General features: G+C 36.2%; 2 protein-coding genes across 4 annotated transcripts in view; one reads left to right on the forward strand and one right to left on the reverse strand.

The window, feature by feature from the left end:
• LOC122829074 (heterogeneous nuclear ribonucleoprotein L-like) lies at nt 1–19226 on the forward strand. The gene is made up of 13 exons (XM_044113306.1): nt 1–314; nt 8827–8933; nt 10036–10273; nt 10855–10940; nt 12202–12298; nt 12423–12495; nt 13289–13348; nt 13463–13695; nt 14586–14707; nt 15647–15845; nt 15939–15996; nt 16913–17011; nt 17119–19226. The coding sequence occupies exons 1-13, from the start codon at nt 114–116 to the stop codon at nt 17172–17174; spliced, it is 1629 nt and encodes a 542-aa protein (XP_043969241.1). The 5' UTR covers nt 1–113; the 3' UTR covers nt 17175–19226.
• The window catches only part of rcor3 (REST corepressor 3), a 13650-nt gene continuing 5767 nt past the window's right edge, over nt 18816–26698 (reverse strand). For all 3 annotated transcript variants that reach the window (XM_044113302.1, XM_044113304.1, XM_044113305.1), the window contains 4 exons: nt 26057–26134; nt 24901–24958; nt 23853–24097; nt 18816–22825 (listed from right to left, as the gene is read on the reverse strand). In XM_044113302.1, coding sequence (XP_043969237.1) covers nt 22448–22825; nt 23853–24097; nt 24901–24958; nt 26057–26134 — 759 coding nt within the window. In that variant the 3' untranslated portion in view covers nt 18816–22447. The remainder of the gene's footprint in view (nt 22826–23852; nt 24098–24900; nt 24959–26056; nt 26135–26698) is intronic.

The following is a 26698-nucleotide window of genomic DNA, read 5'->3' on the forward strand; positions in this document are numbered from 1 at the left end:
GTAACCGGGGCTCTGCAGGCAGACGCAACGAGACAAACAGACAGAGTGAGACAGCAGGTGTCTTCGCTCGTCGTCTCGTTTTCAGCAATCAGCGCTTTCACTGTTTGTCTCCGATGGAGGAGAAGGAGTCAGGAGGAGGAGAAGGAGGAGGAAGAGGATTTTACCGTTCAGCCAAACGACCTCGGACGGAGGAAGAGGAGGAGGCCGGTGCCAGAGATCTGGAGGAAGGTGAAGAGAAGGAGGAAGAAACGGGCTCCGCCGAGGAGGATGCAGCGGGGAGCGGATGCAGCGACAGCAGGAGCCGAAGGAGGAAGGTTGGTTAAAAAAATATATTAAACCGGGAAAAAATGTGAAACATTATGTAAAAAGAACGACATCTTCATCTGATTTTGTTTATAACGAGGCTTATCTGTCTTATCTCACAAAAATTCAGAACCATTACCTTAGGATGACTTTTGTCACTCATGCGAGAACTGTTTGCACCTTTATCTGATTTTTATGTCCTTTTACTTAAGGAGCGGAGTAAATAGCTTTGAAATGTTAAAGATAAAAAAACAATGCACGAAATAAACAAAGTGTACAACTTTGTAGTAGAAAGTGTCACACTGGGTGAAGCTAAGGGAAAATGATTTTGACTTTTATTTGTCATTCAGGCGTCAACTTTCAATGAACACAGAACGAAATTACGTTTCATTTGGCTCTAGGACTCTTTTACAATTCTACATTTAAGCAGACTTGAAGATTAAGTTCACAGAATAAATATAAAAATCTCTGAAATGATCATAATACATACAAAAAATTAGCTATAAACATCTCACACTGGAGGAATATGAAAAATATACGTTTATTTGAGTGGCGCATTTTCAACAACAAGGCATCAAAAAAACATCATAAGCACATCATGTAGTCATCTGTGAAACTGTTAACATACATTACATTTGATCAACGTCAATGTTTCATTTATTAATAATCAAAAGCGACTCAGAGTGTAGATTTTAATCCAGATTTAAAGGAACTCAGTGTTTCAACTGTTTTGCAGTTTTCTGGAAATTTGTTCCAGATTTAAAGTGCTTAGAAGCTGAAAGTGACTAAATATGGATGAGTTTCTCTGCATCTTGCTGAGAAATGTTGGAAATGTCCTTCAGGTGACAAAAGACCGACTTTGTAACCATCTTCATGTGAATCTGAAGGTTCAGCTCTTAGATCTGCAGCTCTGGACTAAATGAAGAGTCCACTGCACTGAAGCCCATTGAAAACCTCCTGGTTATTCCACCAAATATTTATTTCGGAACTCTTCCACATTAAAACGTTAATATAGTTGTTTCTAAATGAATATGAACTTGTTTTCTTTGCATTATTTCAGGTCTGAAAACTCTGCATCTTCCTCATTATTTTGACCATTTCTCATTTTCTGCAAATAAATGCAAACGTTTTGCTTGTAATTTCTAGAATAAAAGAACAATATTCTTTATACACAAACATATACCTATAAAGAGTAAAATTAGAGACACTGATCATTTTAAGTGGCCTCTTAATTTTTTCCAGAGCTGTATATTTGATGGTGAAATGCAGCACTCTTGTACATTGACTACTCTTATCACTATTATTAATATTTAATGTATTTTCACTGTGCATTTTTGTTATAATTCCTTTGTTTTCATGATTTTCACCAAATGTTTTTGCATATAAAATTCTGCAACAGCTTATGTTTTCAGACCTTTTTACTCTCTAACCTTTAAATAAACTCCAGCGCCTTTAAGTGGCTGTAACTCGCAGTCTGGGCCAGCAGAGCGTTGACCACAGAGGCAGCCTGGAGGCCCATCGTTATGCTGACGGCGCCGCAGAGACTCACACCTTCTGGTGACAGTAAAACTATTCGGCATTAAATCTGCAAATCTGATGATGACGGCTAAATTTTCAATAGTTGAAAGAAAATCATAGTGTAGTATAGTATCATAGTATAGCATAATAATTCACTGAAAAAGCACAAAATCTTATTTATGTCTGCTTTCCAGTGAAAATATGAAATAAGATAAAACTAACTTAAAATTTACTTTTCAGCAAGATAGGGGATCTTGTTTTAAGTAAATAAGTTATTTCAAAGTGAAATAATCTGCATATGGAACTTTTTCATCAATATTAAGTAATTATTGACTCCCCTGCCACACGTTTGAGTTTGACTTTATTGAATGTAGAGTAAAAGAAAGAAGAAACAAAATTATATTCATAGAAAATTTTTTTTTTAAAAGCAACAAAAGAAAAAATGCATTAAAATATATTTATATATTCAAAGTGAGTAGAAGTACAACTTACTTTTAAATCCGATAACCCATCCAATAAATTACTATTAATGTTAACTTGGTGTAACGTTGTTTCTTAGTAAGAAGTTTTTATATTTATATATAACTGGTGCAATGTATTTGTAATTGCACCAAACCCAAAGTGTGTTTGTTTTCCCTAAAGCTAAATTAACGTGTCTGTGTTTATCTTCTGTACATTTTCCATTTAGTTTTGCAAAGGACTGAAAAATAGTCACGACATGAGGCATCAAGAGATTTTAGATTGTGTATAATTTTCCCTGGTAAATTACACATTAATAAATTCAAAGTGGGCAATTTTAGGTTGCCTTTGTCTGTTGAGTTTATCTGCCTGGACTCTGCTTTAAAGGGGCCGTTTTATGTAAAATCAACTTCTTTAGCTTTACATCAGGTTATAATGTTATTCCCTTGTCAAAAACACACCTGGAGTGTTGCCTTGATTCTTTCCATGGTAATCGTTCAGCTGTCCAACTCCGCCTTCGAGGCTTAGCTCCTCCTCAGAGCTGCAGTTTCCAAGCTTCTGCTTCATAAATCACCCCTTCCCAGGCTCCTTCAGACTAGCCAGGAGCAATTAGCATACACCTGGTGGAACTGTGCGTCAGCTGAGCTAAATATAGGAGCTACTTCTCATAGAAACGTTGGTGAAAACATTGATAAAGGGTTAATAGAGGAGCCATGTTGTGACGACTTCCTCTAGTTTCAGAAAGAGCAGGAGCTTTCAAAGCAACAGAGGGGTTAAATTACAAAGTAAAACTTCACTGAAGTCATATTTGATATGCAATGCATTTTTAACTACTGAAGTTAAATACATAATAATGCTTCTTTAAGATAATATCTCCCATGCCAGTTAGTCTAAATAAAAGTGCTCTCTCAAAATTAAATTAAATTAAATTAAACAGAATTTTTTTTTCCTGCTTATGTTTTTGGTAAAGTCTGTCTATTTCGTCAGCAGGTAAAAGTTGAGTCTCTGAGGTCTAATTTATTTGCAAAGATGTTTTTAAAATGAGGGCTTAGATGTGTGAGTATCTATAAATTAATCCGTTTGTTTCTGTTTTTAGTGCAAGTCATTTAAAGCTCTGAGTCTTTAGAAGGAGGGAAACACAACAGCTTAGTGAGAACATGGCTGTGACAGGAAATGTCTGACCTCAGCAGGAAGTAAGTACGTATTTCTACGTACATAACTGGACTTAATGCAGCCACTCTTCACAGGAAGGTTTTCTTGTGTGACCCTGTAGGGCTCAGATTGGTTGTAGGTGCATGCAGCCTAGCAGAGCAGACTCGCTGTTTCTCATGGTTTTCTGTGGGTTTTGGTTTTTGGGTCAGCCAGGTGATGTAGGTAAGAATCTTATGACACTATAAATTAAAGTTAATCCTGCGTGCACCTTACCATTAAAACTAGATATCTACATGCACCGAATTTTTCTTTTTACTGATTAACATCAAATCATAGTAATCTTGGTCAGCTGAGATTAGAAAAAATATTTTTCCTTTAAAAGTCTTAATTTATCAAGAGTTGACTGGACAATGTTTGTCTCTGCCACTGGTTAGCTTCTGTTGCTAACTCGTATAATGCTAGGCGCATTCTGTGCAATGAAGTTCAACACTTTGGGGCTAAAGCTACGAGAAGCACAAAGCCGCTGCTAAAAGTCGCAAAAAAGACCCCCAGAAATTTCACAACTTTGGTCCTTTGAAAAATAGAAAACATAGATTTTTTTTGTACATTTCTGTTGTGATATACAGTAAGTCTTAAATTTGATCCACATGCTCTTAAAAAGTCTTACATTTGAGTTGGTGAAACAGAAACCCTTTTATTTTTTATTTGTTTAAGTTCAGATGATTAAACTCAACAGGACCATCCATCCATCCATCCATCCATCCATCCACCCACCCATTCATCCATCCATCCATCCATCCATCCATCCATCCATTTTGTGTTTTCAAGAATTATTTTAAAATGGCCATATATTTTCAAGAGTTCACTCCTGTTGTAATTGTAAAGTGTAAATGTTGTGACACGCTGTGATTTCACAACAAGGCTGTAAAATAAAAAAAATTTTTGCACTGGTTATGCTGGTGCGCCTAATGTTTTTTTGCAGGTGCACCAGTAGGAAAGACAGGAGCACCAAAAGTTTTACCTGCATAACAGAAATGTTTACTTGTAAACAATCTAATAAGCATAAACAAGTTTATGTAGATTTGTGTAAATCCAGTTACTCGCTGAAAAAGTGTTCAAAGTGCTTCAAATTGGTTGAAAAATCTAACTTTATACGATAAAATAATGGTAAAAATTTAGATTTTAACATTTCAAACTGAGATTCAGGCCATTTGTTTTTATAAATAATTACTTCGGACATAAAGTTTGTGAAATGAAGTTTTTGTTGCAGGCAACGTTAAACTTGATAATCATCTCAGATCTCATCTGATGATCTTTTTACTTAAATAACTGGTCACACTGGTTTGAACTCAAGTATTTTTTTTCAGGTGCACTGTTGAGAAATCGATCACACTTTGGAGCCCTGCATTAGTGACTTCCTTTGAACTTATCGGAAGTATAAGCAATACAGCTGCAAACATAGACAATCAAACAAATCACGTATTGTTCTGATGGTTGCACCATTTCCACGCCGTCGGTTTAATCCCGTCTGTGGGACCAGAAGAAGAAAGTATCAGATGTGAGCCGACAGGAAGGATGCTACGCGTAACACAACACCTCCTCCCTGGCGTGCAAAGACAGGCTAAATAAAGACGCACAACCTTCCTTCCACCGACTGAGGCCTGGTCTCCACGGCGACGGGGCAGCATGTGTGTGTCTGCACAGAGAGGGAGAGTAACCATGGCGACAGAATTCCATAAAGTCTAGCTGCCCCCCCTCCCTCCACTGCTCACAAGCAGGTGAACGACTAACTGTTGGTGTTGCTATGGTAACCGGCGTGAGAACAGTTGAGGGCGCGCGCTGTTGTTGTTTCTGGTGGTACGGTCCAAAAATATCAGGCAAGCCGCACTGTAAAAACACAAAGTCTTTGTATGATTTCTAGTGCAAATATCTTAGTACACTTATATCAAAACTGACATAAAAGTAACTTTTCAGCAAGATGTAGGAGCATAATTTAAGTCAATAAACTTAGAACATGGAGAAAAAAGTACTTGTTCTATTGGTGGATTATTTCACTTCTAACAACGTATTTTTTTCTATTATAAGTTAAATAATCTGCTAATGAAACTATCGCAGTACTTTCTCATCAATATTAAGGAATTATTGACTTACATCAAGCACCTATCTTGCTAAAATGTTACTTTTAAGTTATTTTTGACTTATTCCAAGTGTACTAAGATATTAGCAATAGAAATTAGATCAAAAATAAGATTTTTTTGTTTTGCAGTGTGTTTGTCTACCTTGGTAGAAATTACAATACATCTCTCAATGGAAAATAGAAAACTTATAAAATAACTTTTAAGTATATTTATGTGTGAATGAAGAGATAACATGCATTCTTCATGGATTTCCAACAAAGTCTGCAGTCTAAGGAGAAAAGTAGCATTGAATGTGAAATTTTAACTTTTTTATTCGTGTAGTTCTTTGTATTTACCTGTTGGTAACTGACTTGTGGTCATTTTGGCACATCTATGTGTATTATTAGACTACAATAAAGTACAAGAGCATGAAAATAATTGCAAACACACATGCCACTAAATATTTCTTACTAACGCTGACGTTTATTTCATCACATGTACCTTGTACATGTGATTCTCATACAAGAAATGAGTTGAGCTTTTTTGTGGGAGACCGTTACTGTCTGCATTGTCTGGTCTGCAGACTTCAGGCAGCGAAACAAAAAAGCTCGGCTTCACTGGAAACGACAATCAACTCAATCTGAACCTGCAGCCTCGGCAAGCTGCAGAAAAGGTCAGGCTGCAAAACCCACATGCTTGCATAACCTCCTTCTGACAAAGACAGTGAGGATCTTCTGTTTGTCGGCCGTGCCACCGTGCAGAAGATGTTTCCGCTTGCAGCCATCCTCATTCTGACTCAGTGTTACATTCAGATTCATGATGCTCTGCACAAACCTTAAGTCGTTATTTTACAACTTTAAATACTTTCACACATTCGTTTCTGTGATTCTCTTAAAGTTCACAAAACTTAAAACAAGCTATAAACTATAAGTTTATAGATGTATATTTTCATGTTACTTTTCAGCAGGAAATACGAGCTTGTGTTAAATCAGTAGGTCCTATTGATGAAAACATCGTTTCACTGTGAGATTACCTATAATCTCACAGTGATTATAAATTATAATCTTATAATCTGTTTTCACTTATAGCATTTTTCCCAAATTATAATTGAAATAAATGGAATCAATATTAAGGAATTATTGACTTAAAATACATTCTTATTATCTGCTGAAAAGTTACATGTAAGTTAATTTTGCCTTATTTAAAGTGAACTTAGATATTTGCACCATAAAATAAATCATAATTATTGGTAAGATTTTGTTTTGTATAAAAAGCCAGTGTTGCATCTGCAGCACTTTACTTATTTAAACAAGTTTCAGAAATGACAGACACGTCCTGAAACTTAGCTGAAAGCTGGTAAAACATGAAGTGAGTCTGTTTGAGGAATCTGGAAGTGAAATATGTTTGCAGTAGAATCAGCTGAAGAGAGAAGAGTCATTGAACAAGTTTAATCTCAGTTGTTGCTAACTGCGTCTTAAAATGAAAAAACTAACATCTCAAGCACTTATTGTTTTATCTTCTGTGGACAGTTTTACTGACAGATATGGGACTGTGCATACTTTTTGTTTAGTTTTTATAGGTTTGCTGCTCTAAGCCTGCCCTGTTTTGTTGTGCAATCGTAGTTTTCAGTTGTCAGTGTTTCTGATGAACAGATGGGCAGACGTGATTTGATGATAACTGCTCACACCAAGAGTTTCTCAGCGCTAACGCCTTCTTCTGATCACTGAGTTAAATCAAAGCTGTGTGTGTGTGTGTGTGTGTGTGTGTGTGTGTGTGTGTGTGTGTGTGTGGTTATGGGGGTGGGGCATGTTACTACATTGTTCTCCAGCCTTTCTGTTGTATTTTCGATCTTGTGCAGAGTTTTCATCAGACCTTTGACAACGTGCAGTCAGCCTCCATCTCCGCTGTGTGGCTTGGAGTGTCAGACATGTTCCTGTAAAAATACACAAAACAAAATACTCAGATACAGTACAGACCAAAAGTTTGTACTGTAACTTTTACTGTACTGACCAAACTTTTGGTCTGTACTGTATATTTTGTATGTAAATATTTTTTTGCCAAAACTCCTCAAGTGGAATAATTTTAGCTTCACCTGGATCTAATTCATTTGCATTTCATGCAGTAAAATATGAAACGCTAAAAGTTTTAAAATTGAATTATATGCCTTTTATATGTTTATATTTTTTCTAATATTGTATCAAAAGGCTTTAGTGTTTAAAGGACAAATCTGTAGAATATGCCAATGATTTTTTAAAATTTGATTAATTTATTAATCATCAGAATAATCGTTAGCCCCATTCTCAACCAAATCTTCACTATTTTCATTCTTCCTTCTGGTTCTTCTCTTGTTTATTTGCTTCAAGCCATATAATATCAGTGTTGGACTTTGGGTCAACCATCTGTTTTCTCCTACACTGTAAAAACACAAGATTTTATCAAGTTGTTTTTCTGGTTTCCAGTACAAACATCCATCCATCCATTTTCTCTTCATCCTTGTCCCTAATGGGGTCGGGAGGGTTGCTGGTTCCTCTCCAGCTACGTTCCGGGGGAGAGGCGGGGTCACCCTGGGCAGGTCACCAGTCTGTCGCAGAGACAAATATCTTAGTACACTTTTCAGCAAGAAAGAGGAGCTATTTCACTTATAAAATGGTAAAAAAAATAAAAATAAAAATCTTGTTTTAAGTGAAAAATATATCAATAGCTTTATTAATCCAACTAATATTTGGGAAGTTTGGATTAGAAATTATGCTAGAGTATTTTTGCTTTAATTTCTCGTGCAAATATCTTATTACAATTGAAATGAGACAAATCTACCTTACAAGTAATTTTACAGCAAGATGTAGGAGATTGTTTTAATCAATTACCCCCAATATTATTGGAAAAAAGTAATAAGTGGAAAAATCAGCCAGTTAGATTTGTCTTATTTCATTTGGACTAAGACAAGATAAAAAATACTGAGTAGTGTTTGTGTTTTTGCAGTGTAGTCTTTACCGTAACTCGTAACTGCGTTATTCTGCTTCTTTTTCATCTTTTGTCTCTCTTCCACCTTTATAAACTGACAAACATTCGTAGCAATCTCATTTTCCCTTTTTTCTAACAGAATTATTTCTGTGGAAATAAATGATTCCGGATTTTATGGCTGCATTGTCGTCGTCAGGAAAATGCTAACATGCTAAATCTATTTCACATCATTGTTCATTTTTAGGTGTTATCCCATATTATCTGCATGTCTGGTTCCCTATAAATGTAACTTATGTCTTTATTTTCCTTTGTGAAGGACAGTCACCTCATCCCCCCTTCGCCTGTCGTTCATGTTCGAGGATTGTGTGACGCCGTGGTGGAGGCCGACCTGGTGGAAGTGCTTGAAAAGTTTGGCACCATCTGGTAGATTTTAACTTTTAAATATGATTTATTATTGCTTTAACTCATTTTTACCCAGTCCACTAACGTACTATATGAACACGTCACTAAACATGGGTGGATAATTTAGTGGAAAGATCTAATTAAATTAGTTTTATTGCTTAAATTCATCTCAAGCTAAACTGTTTAGAGACAAAAAAAAATAAAGTTACAAATTTTTGGAAAATCTGGACTTTTAAAAAAACAAAAACATAATGTACTCCTTGGGTTCCCACAAAGCAAAGTGATGTCAGCACACACAGGGCGGCCATCTTGTTTGACAAACATGTTTAAAAGCTTGTTTTTATTTGGACTTTAAATTCAGGTTAGCTCTGAATCTGAATATTAATCAGGCAATGATTTTTTATTCATAATCATGAGAATACAACAGTAAAGTTGAAATAGTGCAATAATAATAATAATAGGAGAATAAAGTAGTGATTTTATGAAAACTCGAACAACAAAAAGAACAAAAAATGAAAATGAGGATCTTCTGAAGTTATAGTTTGGTGTAAGTTTTACAGGTAATACAAAATGCTTAATCTTGCCAGTTTAGGTCCTCATTCGAATATCTTAGTATGCTTAAAATAACACATAATTAACTTATAAGTAACTTTTCAGTATTTTTTCAGTTTGTTTTAAGTAAATAAATCCTTAGTATTGATGAAAAAGTGTTACTTGCATTGGCAGACTATTTCACCTATAACTCAGGAAAAGTAGATAGCTATAAGTGAAATAATCTACCAGTGGAACCAGCACATTTTCATCAGTGTTAAGGAATTATTGAAAACAAGCTCCTATATTTTACTGAAAAGTTGCTTTTGAGTTATTTTTGTCTTCTTCAGTGTACTGACACTTGGTAAGATTTTGTGTTTTTACAGTGCAGTTATATTACAAGTAAAAGTAAAATATTTTACTTAATAAAGTACATTTTTCCAAAACAGTAAATGTAACTAGTTAGTACCCAACTCTTGATGTAATGCATTTTAAAGATTTTTTTATAGATAAATATTTGCTGAACATTTTGCATGTTTCTGAGTGGATAGAACCAGTTTGTCTGTGTTTTATTGTCGGTTTCCCCCCTCAGTTATGTGATGATGATGCCCTTCAAGCGGCAGGCACTGGTGGAGTTCGACAGCTTGGAGAGCGCGGAGCGATGCGTGAGGAGCGGAGGCAGCGAGCCCGTCTTCATCGCCAACCAGCAGGCCTTCTTCAACTTCTCCACCAGCCAGAGAATCACCCGACCCACCAACTCAGACGACCCGACCAGCAAAAACAAGGTTCTGCTGCTGTCCATCCAGAACCCGCTGTACCCCATCAGCACTGTGAGTGGCTCAAGTGTTCCTTATATTTAACCAAATTTGGTTTAGACCATCCTTTAATGAATTAAAATATCTAAAGAAAGCATAATTGATGCAATATATGTAAATATGTAGCTGGTTTTAACGCTGTGTGCTCTGTATAATGGCTGCTAGAAAACTGCACAAACACAAAATCTTACAAAGAATTTTTATTCTAGTTTCTAGTGCAAATACATTAGTACACTTAAAATAAGATAAAATTAACTTACAAATAATTTTTTCAGCATTAAATAATTCTTGAATATTGATAAAAAGTATTAGTCCCACTGGTAGATTATTGAACTTTGAACTTTTTTCTCAAAATTCTGGCAGCTAACACTTTTTCATCAATATTGGAAATTATTGACTGAAAACCAACTTCTAGATAAGATTTTGTGTTTTTGCAGTGTATGAAACATAAATGTAAAACATAGTTGCTAGATATATGACTAAAAAAACGATTAAAATTAATTTGATATACATAAAGAAAACTTGGTGACAAACTTTATGTGTGTGTTTTTTGTTAAGTAAACAGTTTAAGAATGTTTTTTTTGTTGTTTTTACAGGATGTTTTGTACACTGTGTGTAACCCTCTGGGTAACGTCCAGCGCATCGTCATCTTCAAACGCAACGGCATTCAGGCCATGGTGGAATATCCTTATGATCGCTTTATCATCAGTCTTAACTTGACATCATTTTGTTTATTTCCATAATATAGGAGCTCTATCACTTTAGATTACTATTGAGCAACTAAAATAAATTTTAAAAAGCACCAAAGGTTTGTTTTAAAAATATTATAAAATAACACAATTTTTGCAGCCCCAGGTGCTTTCAACTTATTCATTTTAATAGAGCTGAAATTGTTTAGATTATTATTGAGCAGCTAAAATAAAAAAAAATGCAATACAGTAATGGTTTGTTTCAAATATGTTAGAAAAAAAAAATGATTTTTGTGGTCAAAAATAGCTTTGGCCCTCATGGTAAAAAGTTTGGACCCCACTGTCACATGTGAATGAACAATCCGTACTCTAAACACTTTTTATAGTGAATTACTGTTCTCTTTGTATTATAGTTTTATATCAATTTAATTTACCTAAATTTGTTTAATTTCACCTGTTTTGCTTGTAAAATTTAATATTTTGTGGCATTTTTGAGGATCATCTAAGCAGGGGTCTCAAACTCCAGTCCTCCAGTCGCTGTCTTACAGTTTTTAAATGTGCCACAGGTACAAAACACTGGAATGAAATGGCTTAATCACCTCCTCCTTGTGTAGATCAGTTCTCCAGAGCCTTGCTAACAACCTAATTATTCTATTCAGGTGTTGCAGCAGAGGCACATCTAAAGGTTGTAGGATTGTGGCCCTCGAGGACTGGAGTTTGACACCCCTGATCTAAAGGGTTTGGAATCTCGTCATTGTGGTTTCATAAACGCAGGGGGCCCAAAACTACATCCCGCTCAGGGCCCCCAAAAAGCTAGAGAAACTCTATTATTTTTCTTTTTCTTTTCTATTTTTGTCATGAATCACAGACAACCTTTATTGCAGGGAGTTAACAGCTAAACCAGCAGAACAAACATGTTTTATATTTGTTATTTAAGCACCTACAGTGTGTTTTGGTTATATGGGCTATACTTAGTGGTACTATTTTCAGCAGCTGAAACTAATTACCTCTGCACAGCGCTGATCTCTGTGTGCGAAACAACACGGTAATGACACAGTCACACCGTTTGGTTCCCTCACTTAGCATGGTTTCCATAACAACCAGAAATAAAAAAAAATGTTTTGGTGTTGCTGCTGTGTCAAAATAAGCAACAACAACAACAAAAACATAAACACCAGCAACTCAAATGGTTGTTTCTCTTTCCCGATTGGCTGCTTGTCGTTCTGCTGAGTCATCCTTAACAAATGACTCAACATTTCAGTCCGTGGAAGACGCTCAGAAAGCCAAAATGGCTCTAAATGGAGCAGACATTTACTCCGGCTGCTGCACGCTGAAGATCGAGTATGCTCGGGTAAACACACTCACACACTGTCCAGCAGACAAGCGACCCGGTGTACACACATGCATGCATCCTCATCCTTAAGCCCACGCACACACACCCACCCAGAGGTGCTGTGCTCTGTCGCCCCCTGCAGCCCAACAGACTGAACGTCGTCCGCAATGACACCTCCAGCTGGGATTACACCAAACCCTTCCTCCTGCACCGAGGTAGGACAGCTTCAGGTTCTGCTCACACACACACACACTTATATACACACACACGCACGCACAACACACACACACACACACACACACGGCTGCTGTCATTTTCTGTGAGTATTCAGAAATGTATCTAGTTTGATTTGATAACTGAAGTAGTGCATAACTAGTGATATTGCAGCTTTGTTTACTTCGCTCTCTGTGTGTTTGTAATGTCAACAAATAGTTCAAAAGTTTTATTTTTTTAATCATTTAATTAACTGAAAATAATGTGGAATCTCAACTTCCTGTTTGTGTCGTCTGCGATCAGTTACAGTATAGACCATGGCGTATTAGGAGCATTGCATTTTAGATTTTTTTTTTTTTAAAGAGTACATTACTGCCAACAAAGTCTGAAGGAAATTTCTTAGTTTGAAAAGTCAAATATCTGCTAGAACAAAATTCAGAAATTTTAAAATTAATCTCAGAAATATTCTAGGTAAATAGCTTAGAAATTCCTGGGTTTCAAAAGTCAGAAGTATAAATTTATTTAGGAATATTTTTAAATTAATCTTAAAATTTCTGAGTTTTTTGTGGAAATTTACGCTTCCTTTTTTCTCTCTGCATTGGTCATAATAGTCCATCGTTTTCAACTCAGGCTGGGAGAGAAGTCGATGTCATCCATTAATCAAACTTTTGAAGATTCAAGTTCTGGAGAATCTGGATTTTTTCCGCCAATGCTCTCCTTGGGTTTCCATATTTCAGAGTGATGTCGGCGCTTCCTGTCTTTAGCTTTAAAAGCTTCTCTTGTTGTTTGTTTCAGATCGGGGGAAGGGAAGGCAGCGTCAAGCCATCCTGGGAGAGCATCCATCCAACGGCTATGGTACCGACTCTCTCTCTTCCCCCCTCCCTGAAAGATTCCTCCTCCTCCTCCTCCTCCTCCTCCTCCTCCTCCTCCTCGTTTAAAATCCCTCGTTATCTTTGCTCGTCTTCGCAGGCCCTCACTGCCCCCTGCTGCCGCTGCCTCCTAACAGCCGGTACAGGAGAAGCCATGAGCCGATGCCGGAGCTGGTTTCCTACAAGCAGCTCGTCCCAAAGACCTTCTCCTCCACCCTTCCCTCCGCCCTGCTGGGCTCCAGCGCCGTCGCCATGGTGAGCGGCCTCCATCACAACAAGATGAACTGCAGCCGCCTCTTCAACCTCTTCTGTCTCTACGGCAACGTGGAAAAGGTCTGTCTGAGTTTTTATTTATTATTAAGCATCTTTTTAATGGGACAAACAAGATAAACATAAATTAATTAATTTCAGGGTTTCACCAGTTCTTAAAGGGACAATGTCATGTATTTTCCATCAACTTAGCACCTTACAGCACAATCAAGTAATTTAATTATTATTATTATTATTTCACTTTTTAATAGATTTTAGATGTACTGTTCTAGGGACAAGTGTTGAAAATTAGCTTATGCTATAAGCACTTTGATCCAAGCATGGGACTGCTGTTTTATTCAGTGTTTCTGTGTTAATGTGTGTCTGTCCTCATCAAATAAACGTAACAAAAATAAATAAATAAAAATGCTACATGTGTCAAATGTGACATAAAAAACATTTGACTTCGTAACGTAATGCTTTGAAATTTAGTCTCTGTCTCTTTAAAAACTCCTGCTCTTTCTGAAACCCGCCATCGCTTTTCTGTTAAAGGTGCAGTTTCTATCTTTTATATAAAAAACAAATTTTTATTTTTACATATTTGTTAAAACCATGTTTCGACAGTGTAATACAAGACAAATAGTAGGTGAAAAGATTCTTCTTCTTCCAGTAGCTCAGGAGGCGGGGCTTAGTGCTCTCAATCCATCATGTATTCGTTGTTTCCAGTTGGCACTGGGAGCACTGGGAGCAGGCTGTTATTCTTATGTTTTGTTGTAAACATTCTAGTAGCTCTAATCCACAAAGTATTTAGAAAATGTTTATTGTGAATCTTTTTAACAAGATCATTGTTTCAGCCCTAGATGTCCATGTTAATATAAAAATATTATTTATCTGTATTTTTGATTTATCTGTTCTTATTCACATCTTAGCCTTAGAAAGTGTTTTTATCTGGCCCTGACTGGTGGTGTTTACAGGTGAAGTTTATGAAGAGCGTTCCTGGAACGGCGCTGGTGGAGATGGCGGATGAGTACGCAGTGGATCGCGCTGTGACCCACCTCAACGGCACCAAGGTGTTCGGGAAGAAACTAAACGTCTGGTGAGAACGAGACCCGCTCAGGATTCAAGGAGGAGATCGTGGCTCAGAGTCACAGCAACCCAAGTACAAAACCACTGTATAGATTTTAAAATATTCATAATTATAATTTCTACCTCACATAAGACGTGAAAAGTCAACCATCCATTTCAGCCGCTCCACCTAAAAAGACTTTTAAAGATTAAAATTGAACAAAAAAGCAAAAATCCTGGCGGCTTTAAACAATGCAGTTGATTTATGCAAATATATTCATTATTGGCATAATTTAATTTGCAATAATTTTTCATATAAAAATATCTTATTGTCCATCCATCCATCCATCATCCATCCATCCATCCATCCATCCATCTTCTTCCGCTTATCCGGGGTCGGGTCGCGGGGGTAGCAGCTTCAGAAGGGAGGCCCAGACTTCCCTCTCCCCAGCCACTTCCACCAGCTCCACTGGAGGAACCCCTATTGTGCTGATAGAAAAATAGGAAGAACACAATGTTATCACCACATATTATCAAGTATTGTTGGTCTAATTTAAATATCTTAGTGCACTTGAAATAAAACAAAACTAACTTTCAAGTAACCTTTCAGCAAGAAACAGGAGCTTGTTTTAAGTCAATAATTCCTTAATGTTGATGAAAAAGTACTAGATTATTTCACTTCTAACAAAACATTTTTCTCATGTTATGAGTGAAAAAATATAAAGACCAAGTAGCTTTTCATCAATATTAAGAAAATTTTGACTTGAACCAAGCTCATATGTCTTGCTGAAAAGTTCCTTGTACTGTAAGTTAGTTTTGCACTAAGATGTTTACACAAGAAACTAGACCAACAATACTTTTTGTTTTCGCAGTGCAATATAATGTCACATTCTTCAGATTTTTCCAATTGTTTATTTCTGTTTTCTAGTGGTTGTTTTTTTGGTTTTGGCATCCGTCTGTCTCTTCCCAGTGTGTCCAGGCAGCAGGCAGTGATTCCCAGTCAGGTGTTTGAACTGGCCGACGGCAGCAGCAGCTACCAGGACTTCAGTCTGACCAGGAATAATCGCTTCAGCACCACGCACAGCCACAGAAACATTATCCAGCCGCCTACCGCTGTGCTGCACTTCTACAATGCCCCACCCACCCTCAACCAGCAGCAGCTGCTAAACGTGAGGACAAGCAGATCAAATGCTGCTTTTATTAATACAAATGTCCTTTATTCACCAGAACAACCATGATCTCGCCTCTCTGTTTCCCTTCAGTTCTGTTCTGAACACAACGCTCCTGCCTTCACCAAGTATAAGGTCTTTGACGCCAAACGTGAGTTAAAAGCACTCATACACTGCAAAAACTCAAAATCTTATCAAGTAATTTTGGTCTAGTTTCTGCTACAAATATCTCAGCACACTTGCGAAGAGTAAACTCACTTTTCAGCAAGGTGAAGGAGTTTGTTTTAAGTGATGTTCCTTACTACTGATGAAAATGTATTTCTTCCACCGGCAGAATATAATGGCAACATTTAAGGGTAAAAGTAGGTAGAAAAAGAGTAAATTTCAACCAAAAAACAAGGAATTGTCTGAGCCACAATTTTCTGAAGATTTTCTTGAAAAACCTGACAAATGTTGAGATTAATCTCAGAAAATTTCTAGAAAAAAACAAATTTTATGAGTCACAAAATTTGAAAAAGTTATTGAAAAAACTTCCAACATTTTGTGATTAATCTCAGAAATTTGCTAGAAAAATTGTGGAAAGTTCCAAAAGTAAAAAAAAAAAATCATCTTCTGATACTCTGATATTTTTGAATTTCTGTGATTAATCTAAACATTAGATTTTTTTTCTGGCATAATTCTGACTATAAAACCCAGAAATTCACATGCTTTTTTCTAGAACATTTCTGATATTAATTTCAGTTTTTTGGTGTAAATGTACTCTGGCCTTTTTATGCCTTCAATGGCCCTAATATGCCATTGTAGTTTATTTCACTTATAATATTGGAAAAATACATTGCTGTAAGTGAAATAACTTGCCATTTAAACTTGTACATTTTCAACATTTTAAAGAATTTCTGACTTAAACTAAGCTCCTATACCTTGCTTGTCTTATTTAAGTGTGCTAAGATATTTTGCACTGGAAACTGGGCAAAAATAATTGGTAATGTTTTGTGTTTTTTGCAGTGTACTGACTCTAAAATGCTGTAAATATGTGACAGCCAAACTTTTTTCTGTTGCTTTTACAGCCAGCTCTAAGACTCTCTCTGGTTTGTTGGAGTTTGACTGTAAAACTGCTGCTGTTGAAGCTTTGATCGTGCTCAACCACCACCAGTTTAGAATAACTGGTAAGTGGCACAGAGATCAGAATAAATAAATAAATGTTTCTTTTTTTCCTTTTGTTGTTGACTGTGAGGCGCGTTGTTACAGTCGTCCGTTTCTCTCTGACTTGCAGGCAGCTCCAACCCCTTCACCATTAAACTCTGCTTCTCAACTTCCACCCACCTGTGACCCAGAATCTAGATGGTTATCACAAACACACCTGCAGGAGAGATATTTAACTTCTCAACCTGAGAAGGATGAAGAGTTTGTTTTATTTTTTAAGTGTTTTATGTTTCTACATATATAAAAAAAAATGGATGAAGAGAAGCAACACTTCAGTTTCAGGTCACACCTTGTTTTCACCAGCTGCAATATTTGAATTAGAGTTTCAAAATGTCAGAAGAAACCATTGAAGGATGTTTGAATTTGAACTGAGAGCAACAAATGCTTGTGATTTATTTTACTACTGAGGGCAGCAGGAAGGAACAAAAATAATCCTCTGGCTAAAAGCTGCAGCTGAAAACTGTTTTAAACACAAGAACAGACAAACAACACAAATAACAGCTGAAACATTTGATTCTGTACAGTAATACACCAACAACATAAGATTTGGGCTTTTAGGGCAAACCAGTGTGAGAAAGAAGTGGTCAGTTAACAATACTGGCTTTAATATTATTGTATCATTGTCATATTTTACAAAAAGGTTGGCCCAGCCAACGTTTTTATGATTAAACAGGTTTAGTGTGTAACTTTTCTGTTGTTCTAGATGTTATCTGCTGCATACCTGGGTTACAAAATATGACGCTAGCAAAAATAGTCAACGCAAACTAGAAATCCTTAAACGGTTCCGAAAACGGAATGGTGATCAATATTTATTTATTTATATTATTATTGTTTATAAAATTATAGATGTATAAACAATGACCTGTTCGGTGTTATCTCGGTTTTTAATTGAGATGATGCCCAAATGTAAAAGCTACTGCTGAGCCAAAAATTATTCCACAGAGCCATTAACGTTAAATAATATTCCACGGGCCGTTACCTAGCAACCCCAGCCCCGGTACCTAGCAACCTAAGCTAAGTTCCAGCACGATCGCTTAGTTGGTTTTACCGATGTAGTCGTAAAATGGCGCACACAGTACTTTTGTTGTTGGCTTACCGTCCACAAACTACTTGTTGTATTCTTGTTGGTTGTGCAGGAAGGTCTTTTTCTGCTTTTCAAAAATGTATGGTTATATAATTACGCATGTGTTGGCAGCCATTTTCATGTGCGAATGTAAACGTTTTTTGGGGGCGTGGCCAGCAGTAGTTTATTTGGATTTAAAGTGACAAGACGCCCAAAAACAGAACAACTGGGCAGGCTAAAATCTCATTATTTAATAATAATTTTGTTCATAAAGATCTATCCTAACCTGCTTCATTTTTTATGTTTCTTCTGGTTTAAAAATATTACTGAAGTTTCTGAGCATCCCAGTCAGAATAATTGATTAATGAGAAATGTATAAATAATTTTTGGCATTTTTTTTTTTTTGTTGAAATGTAAATAAAACACATATTGTCTTTGTATCTTTTGAGAAGTGTGTTTCTCAATTATAATCAGAAAAAATTATGTGGTTGAATAGAAAAACCCCCCAAACATAATGTAAAACATTGTGTTTAACTGCATGTGTGGAAAATTTAAGTACACTTTTGCTATTTCCATGTGCTGATAATCAAATGTTGAAACTGTTGCAATGACCTAGTAAAAACCACAATCCTAGCCTGATGGATGTGTTGGGATGGAGCTCAAAAAAATGGAAATTACTCAAATATTTTTATATAATCAAAAAAAATTTTTAAATAAAATGTTTATTAAGAACTATCAAGTCCAACTGAGAGAGAGAAAACCAAGTGGCTTCACATCAAAGGTCAAAGTTCTGATGAAAATACAACCTTTCATATGATTCTAGTTACATTAAAGGTCAATCATGATACATACGTACAAAAAAAGAAAGAAAGAAAAACAAGCATTTTCACAATGATTAGCTTTACATAAAATCCAAACTGATATTACAAAAGGACTATAAATAATTTTCAAACTAAATACATCACATACAGATGATAAAGTGGTTCCCAGTTTCATTCAATTAGTGAAAAAAACAACAACACAGGAGTAAAAACTAATTTATCAAAAAATATTTATTCCACAGGCTTTTAGTGTCTTAAAGGCGGGTCTAATTGATGGAAAATAAAGGAGTTCTTCAGAACAGAGTCTGAAAATAATGCTAAAATGTTATATTTTCCTATAAATTGCCTGAAAGTTAAACAAAACAGGTTTCCGTCTTGTTTATTGCGACATTAGGAGGCATTTTTCCAATTAAATTAAACGCAGAGTTTTAAGATAGAACCACAGGAGCAGAAAACCACAAACAAGTAGATACACTGCAAAAACAAAATCTTACCAAGTAATTTTGGTCTAGATTTTACTGCAAATATCTCAAGTCGCTTGAAATAAAACAAAGCTTACTTAAAATTAAGTTAATCAAGAATTATGAGCTTGTTTTAAGTAAATAATTCCTTAAGATTGATGAAAAAAAAAATTGTTTCATTGGTAGATTATTTCACTTATAACATGGAAAAAAATTTCTTGTAAAAGTAAATTATTCTGCCAGTGGAACAAGCGCTTGTTCATCAGTATTAAAGAATGATTATCTATGGAGTTAAATTGGGGCCATAAAGTTTGATCAAAATAACAAAGAATGAAACTAAAAAACAAAACAAAAAAAACATTTGAAACTGAAAAAGAGTTTGGAATTCTTTTTTCCCCAGTTCCATAAAGTTTGTCTTGTAAACAAACTTTATGGCCAAAATTTAGCTCTATAATTGTCTAAATTTTTATTAAAGTGGAAATGTTCAACTTTTGAAACTAGGACGAGGAACTAGAGTAAAATTGCTAGGTAATATTTTGTGTTTTTGTAGTGTAATAAAGAGTTCAGTAGGATCCTTAACAGAGTAAATAAAGTAAAAATCAACAGACGGACATTGCAGACACACAAAAAACAGCACTTTAGAGTCCTACCAACATCTTGTAGCGTAGCGTGCATTGGCCATCATAACAATAATACAATAGTATGTACAAACAACTCCCCGCTGAGGTCAGGTCCTGGTAAAAAGAAAGTACACCCTCCTTCAGCTCACTGGTTTTATCTGACAAATACCAGGCTCTAAAATTACTCAACTCTAACCTCAGGTGTTATTTTATCAGCATCTACATGGTAAAGGTTTTCATTGTGGCGAGAAAATTAACGGAATATCAGCAACTTTGGGCAATTTTCTGGTGAAATACCAGAAGAAATTGTTCCTAGAAATCAATTTCTGAAAAATTATAAAGGCACGATCAAGACAATATTAGCAATTAATCACTCTAAAACTAGGATGATTATTTTTTTTAAAAAGGGGGGAAAATTTTTATTAAAGTTGCCCATCTTTGCATATGTGATTTAATCTCAAAAGGTCTGCAAAATTTATAATCCAAAGAGCAATTTTTAGTCTTAGTCCGGGGAAATAAAAATCATTTAGAGCCAGAACTGTTGCATGACTTTTTGGAAAAAAATAAATAAATATCTACACTGTGAAAATGCAAATACTAACCAAATATTTTTAGTATTGTTAATATTGTTTGGGATTAATTAGTACATTTGAAATAAGACAAAACTAACAAAAAGTAACTTTTGAGCAGGATATAGGAGCTTGTTTGAAATAAATAATAACTTAATATTGATCAAATGAAATAAAAAAAATATACTATTTTCACTTGCAGATTATTTCATTTACAACAGGGGAAAATGTCTTGCATGAATTAAATAATCTGCCTGGGAAACTAGAACATTTTCATCAATATTAAGGATTTATTGACTTAAAATAATCTTGTTTATCCTGCTAAAAAGTTACTTGAAAAGTTTTGGGGTTTTTTTTTACTTCAACTGTATGAAAGCATTTGCAGTGGATGTAAAGACAAAAAGCCTGGTAGGAATGAGGTTAGATTTAAGTACGTTTAGAACCCGTTTATCATGTCCTGAAACGCACAGATTAAAAGAGGCTTTACTTTTATTTCACTACAACTTTAATTTTAAGGTCTGAGTGAACAAGTCTGAAAAAAACTTTGTGAATTTGACACATTGAGGTTAAATTAGCTGCAAAAGATAATAGCAAGATTTAGCATGCTCATATTAAATTAGGATGGTTTTATATTTAAAAAAATAACATTGATGTTAAACTTGGGGAATTGTGAAACTTAAAACAAGTTAATTAATTTATCAATGAGCTGCCAGGGGCAAATATTGGGTTTGGTTTTGTTATCTTTCAGCAAAGATGTTTTTCAGAGCAGGGGAGGAATACTTTCAATTAACACAAGCATCTTTGGTGACTTAAAACTACATTATCATGAAATTAGGTTTAAATCAGAGGAGGGAAAAAGATAATCTAATAAATAACAGTATATACATATGTGCACTACATATATTTTTCCAGTTGACTGGGTCAGAGCAAAACAGGGGTAGAAAAATAATAAGACAGATGAATATTTTTTGAGAAATCTGAATAATTTGAATTTTAACCAGTTTTGCAGGCAGCACCTTGTGCATTTTAAGGCACCTGCACTTCAACACAAGGCTGAACCTCAGATAGTTTTCATTGATTATAAATCTCTACGTCACATCAGATTTATGTTTCTTTTCCCAATTCATGTTGCAATGTTAAAAAAATTATGGAAGAGGACCAGGACCACTAAAAAAAAAAAAAAAAAAAAGAAAGAAAAAGCAGCAATTCTGACTTTGGATCTCAGAAATCTGAATAAAAAGTCAGAATTCTCCATATAATGATATATTACAGCCAAAATGCCAAAAAAAATCTCTGGAAGTCAAAAATTTTCTAGAAAGAAAACTGAAATTTTTAGTTTGATCGCAGAAATTTTCCAGAAAAAACATTTACAAAAGGGAAAAGTTTTAGACCAATTAAACAAAATTTTCCCTCAAAACTTTCTGAGATTAATCTCAAAATTTCCTAGTTTTTCTATCAATTTTCAACCTTTCAAGATCAGAAATTTCCTTGTTTTTTTCTATTCAGTTTGTTGCAGATATGTAATCATTTTGTTTCTCTATCCTGTGGTTTACATATTTATATAATTGTAAATATCGCCATATTCAACCTGTTTTCACCGTTTTTGAGGTTGGCTCTTTGGGCTGTAATTTCATTCTACATGAGCAGAGAGACAATAAATTAATTCACTCAGACATTCATTAAATTCAGATTTTTTTTTCCTTTTTCAGTGGTTCTAATCCTCTAACATGAAAAACACCAGATTTCAATTAGCCGTTTTTGGGATATTCTAGAACATTGATGTGATATTCAGTAATTTTACCAATGTCTTGAAGGGAAATTAACTACTTTCCACTCCACTGCGTCTCAGAGAGGTCTGCAGGTAGTTAGTGGACGGACGACGACGACGCCGTGTCTGACAGGTGGATGGCCATGCCAGCGGGCTGCTGGGCGGAGCTCTGGCCCGGCCCAGCGGCGTTACTGCCCAGGGTTACGGGAGTGGGGCGCGGGTTGAGGCGTGGCGGCATGGGGTTGGAGGGCCGGATGAGGGGCGGAGGTTGCTGCAAGGTGGTTCGAGGCTGCAGGAAGCGAGCCTGTTGCTGGAGCGGTGGAGGCTGGCGGTGTAGCGACGGCGTGGCCGGCAGAGAGGGCCTCAGGAGCGGAGGCGGCTGGTGGAGGGAGGAGGAAGCATTGGAAGTCACAGGATTTTGAGTTGAAGAAGAAGAGGAGGCAGCAGGCGATGCGCCGGAAGAGGTGACTTGACCCTGCAGAGAGGAAAAGGAAGTTACTTTAAATTCTGGCCAACTTTGAGATCATTTGTTTTTCTGGAGGGCTGCACATTGGCGCAGTTGGTAGAGCAGCCAGAAGGTCCTGGGTTCGATTCCCGGCCTGGGGTCTTTCTGCATGGAGTTTGCATGTTCTCCCTGTGCATGGTGGGTTCTCTCCGGGTTCCTCCCACAGTCCAAAAACATGACTGTCAGGTTAATTGGGCTCTCTAAATTCTCCATAGGTGTGAGTGTGTGTGAATTGTAGTGTGTCCTGTCCGTTTTCTGTGTTGCCCTGCGACAGACTGGCGACCTGCCCAGGGTGACCCCCGCCTCTCGCCCGGAACGTTAGCTGAGGATAGACACCAGCAACCCTCCTGACCTCATTAGGGACAAAGGGTGAATAGAAAATGGATGGATGGATTTTTTTCTGGGAGGAAAGAATCTAAAAGAAACAGCACAAAGGTTCATATTTCAGAAAACACCAAAATTCACTTATATTTTTACGTTTCGATATTTCCATTTGGGTCTCTATTGTTCCTAAAAACAGAGCAAGATGTTGTTTTGGCAGTACGTCACTTTCCACTGGGATTACTTAGCAACCCCAGTGAGGAAGAGAGAGATTTGGTGAGATTTTGTGTTTTTGCCCTGTGAGTGTTTTGTTATTGACATACAATTCAGGAACCACATGCAGCATTCTTGTTGGTTGTGCAGTAGACTCCACTTCTGCTTTTCAAAGATGTATGGTTGTATTATTGCAAAAATGTTTGCAGCCATTTTCACATGCGAGAGTAAACATTGAGTAGGGGGCGTGGCCAGTTGCAGCTTATCAAGATTTAAGGTGACAAGACGCCCTAAAACAGCTCGTTCTGAAAGAACTGAGCAGAGTAAGATCTCATCATTTAAGAATAATTTTGTACCAAAAATTTAATAAATATGTTTTGTGTAGCCCATAAATCTGTCATAATTTGTTCAATGAACCAAAATAGGTCACCTTTACATTTAAAAGTGAAGGTAAATGTCTCACCTCCTCATCTTCCTCATCGGTGCTCTTGCCTGAAGGAGTGGTCGAACTGTTCTTCCCCTCTTCGCCTGAGGTGGCGCTGTCTCCATTTGGAGCCTGCGTTCCTTGCTCCGCCTCCCACTCCTGCAGCACCTCCTCCAGGTTGAACCGCCGGCGATAGTTCACAAAGAAGTTTTTCACCTGACCCACGGTTTTGTTCCCAATGACATCAGCGATGGCCTGAAAGTTTTTGCCGTACTTCCTGACACCTGCAGAAAAAAAAATAAAACAAATTGCTACTGCGGTCTCCCTTAAAACCATTGGCATAGAAAAAAGAAGAATTGATGACAGGATCTAAAAAGACTGTAGGATTGTTCTGAGTTGCAGATTGCCTTCACACCACTTTCAGGTAAGGAAAAACAACAAAAACACAGAAATTGTTAGTAGAAGTTAGCAGAGACGTCATGTTCAATGCTAACAAGAAACAAAATTCCAGGATGATGTTTTATTGAAGTTAGTAATATATAAAGCTTTGCATTTAAGATAAAAAACTTATTCTACTGAGAACTTTTCAATTGTCAGTTTAAACTTCACCCAGTTTGAATTCTGTAAAAATTAAAACAATACATATTTGTTTCAATTGGTTTATATGAAACAAAACATATCAGACTAAAACATCTTGATAACTAAAATTACTGAAAGTTGCAGCCCTAGTTAAATACTTGTGAATGTTAGCGGTACATATTTCGTTAAAAGATAAAAACATCTTTCTGTTTAAGTTAGAGGACACACCCCTGGGGAACGCCGATATGTGGGAAAAGATGCTCCCCCTGTCCAGCCATTTTATGCCATATTAACATTTCCATCAAATAAAAAATATATATTTTAGGAGAAAAGAGCCAAATTCTTTAAACTATAAATCTGAATGTTGATTTAACTGTTACAAACGCCATTTTTATTCATACTGAACAGAAAATTTACAGTCAGCGCCATTAAAGCAGCTCATGTTTAATCATGTGGTTTATTTATTTAGACCTTTTATTAAGTGCTGTTATTAAAGGATGAAGCTCACCTTGAACAGCGAGCAGCTGCTCATCTGTGGTCCAGCGGGCGTTCACCTTCTGGTTGGACTACAAAATAAAAAAAATAACAAAAACATCAAAACACAAAATAAAACTTTGTGAAGAAGCAGGTCGACTATGAATGACCATCACTGAGACTGACTGGGTGGAGAGACGACAGAGAAAACACAGGAAATATATAACATTATATATAGTTATAACAACAAGTTTTAGTTCGGACTCTTTCTTTCTTTCTTCCTTTGAGACACAGACAGAAAATGCAGCAGCTGCATTTGATGACAATGAAAGTCTACAACAAACGCAGATCAAACATTAAAATCTAATCCACAAATTAAATATTTTAATTACTATTTTACTCGAGTATCTTACTAATTAAATATGTACAAGTCTGAATGATTTTACTTCAAAATCTTACACTGTTATTCTAACAAATAATTATTCCCCAGCAAAAAATATTTATCCCTGACTGGCTAGTAAGTTTGTTTCTTAGTTAGGTTGTTAATTCGTTAGTTAGTGAAAATAAGAAAGAAACAAAGAGAGAAAAAAGAGAAATAAAACAATGAAATGAAAAAGAAACATAAAGCGAGAATAAAAAAGAAAAGATAAAAAGAAACAAACAAATTAGACCTATATTATTATTTGATATCTATATTTTTATATACGACTCTCGGTGGAGAATCATTTGTTGACAGACATTTCAGTTAAAAATTGTATCAACTCTGGAAGTTTGTTATTCGGAAAATAAATGTAGAAATTTAATCTGTGAAAAAGTTAAATAGCAGCTGTAAAAATTTAATAAAAATAAATAAATACAGAACTTCACTGGGACCTGCTAGGTATCCAACCATAAACTTTCCACAGTATTAAAATAATTGTTTTCATTTCCATAAGGTAGTTCTTGGAGGACAGACTGCAGAGTAGAGTACTAATACTCTGGAGTAAAGAACTATGGCAAAAATGTAAATCAGCAACCACTAAAGAAGCAACTGTTGCCTCTTTAAGGAACTTAGTGATGCCACTTTGGTTTGACACGTTTCTGTGTTATACTGATTATTTTCTGAAGGACACAGTAATAAAGTTTCCCTTGGTTAATACACAGTGCTCATTATGAATGGATTTGAATGCGATTGTTTTATTGTTTACTACCTCAGTCAGTCTGTACTCTTCAATCCCAGACTCCAACAGCTGTTTCAGTCCACTGTTCATCTGCTTAGCATTCTGGACCTGAAGAACAAAACAGAAACACAGACAAGTCACTTTGACTATTTCCCCGTGTTTAACGTAGTGCCACTTTATAGCCCTATCAGCATTCTGGACCTGAAGAACAAAACAGAAACACAGACAAGTCACTTTGACTATTTCCCCGTGTTTAACGTAGTGCCACTTTATAGCCCTATCAAGACACTATGTTAACTTCAGTTGTAAAAATGCCATATAGATCAAACATGACTCAAAAAAAATTTGTTTGCTATTTAAGGTGTTGAAATTGAATCTCTGTCTCTTTAAGAATAAGTCCTCACAACATGGCTCCTCTATTAACCCTTTAACAAAGTTTTTACCAGCGTTTCACTGAGAAGTAGCTCATGTAATAAGATCAGCAGATGCGCAGTTGCACCAAGTGTTTGCTAACTGCTGCTGGCTAGTCTGAAGGAGCTGAGCTGAGTTGGAGGGCTGCTCCGTCAGATGGAAGCTTGGAAACAGCAGCTCCAAGGAGGAGCTGCGTCTCAAAGGCGGAGCTGCGTCTCAAAGGAGGAGCTGCGTCTCAAAGGCGGAGCCAGGTCCACCCAG

The sequence above is a fragment of the Gambusia affinis genome, linkage group LG04 (assembly GCF_019740435.1).
Source record: "Gambusia affinis linkage group LG04, SWU_Gaff_1.0, whole genome shotgun sequence".
Classification (NCBI taxonomy): Eukaryota; Metazoa; Chordata; class Actinopteri; order Cyprinodontiformes; family Poeciliidae; genus Gambusia; species Gambusia affinis.

Excerpts from the sequence above, each read along its gene's own strand:
- LOC122829074 (XM_044113306.1), top strand. The coding sequence starts at position 114 with ATGGAGGAGAAGGAGTCAGGAGGAGGAGAAGGAGGAGGAAGAGGATTT. Across the intron at positions 8,934-10,035 it reads GAAAAGTTTGGCACCATCTG|TTATGTGATGATGATGCCCT; the intron begins GTAGATTTTAAC and ends TTCCCCCCTCAG. Across the intron at positions 15,997-16,912 it reads TAAGGTCTTTGACGCCAAAC|CCAGCTCTAAGACTCTCTCT; the intron begins GTGAGTTAAAAG and ends TTGCTTTTACAG.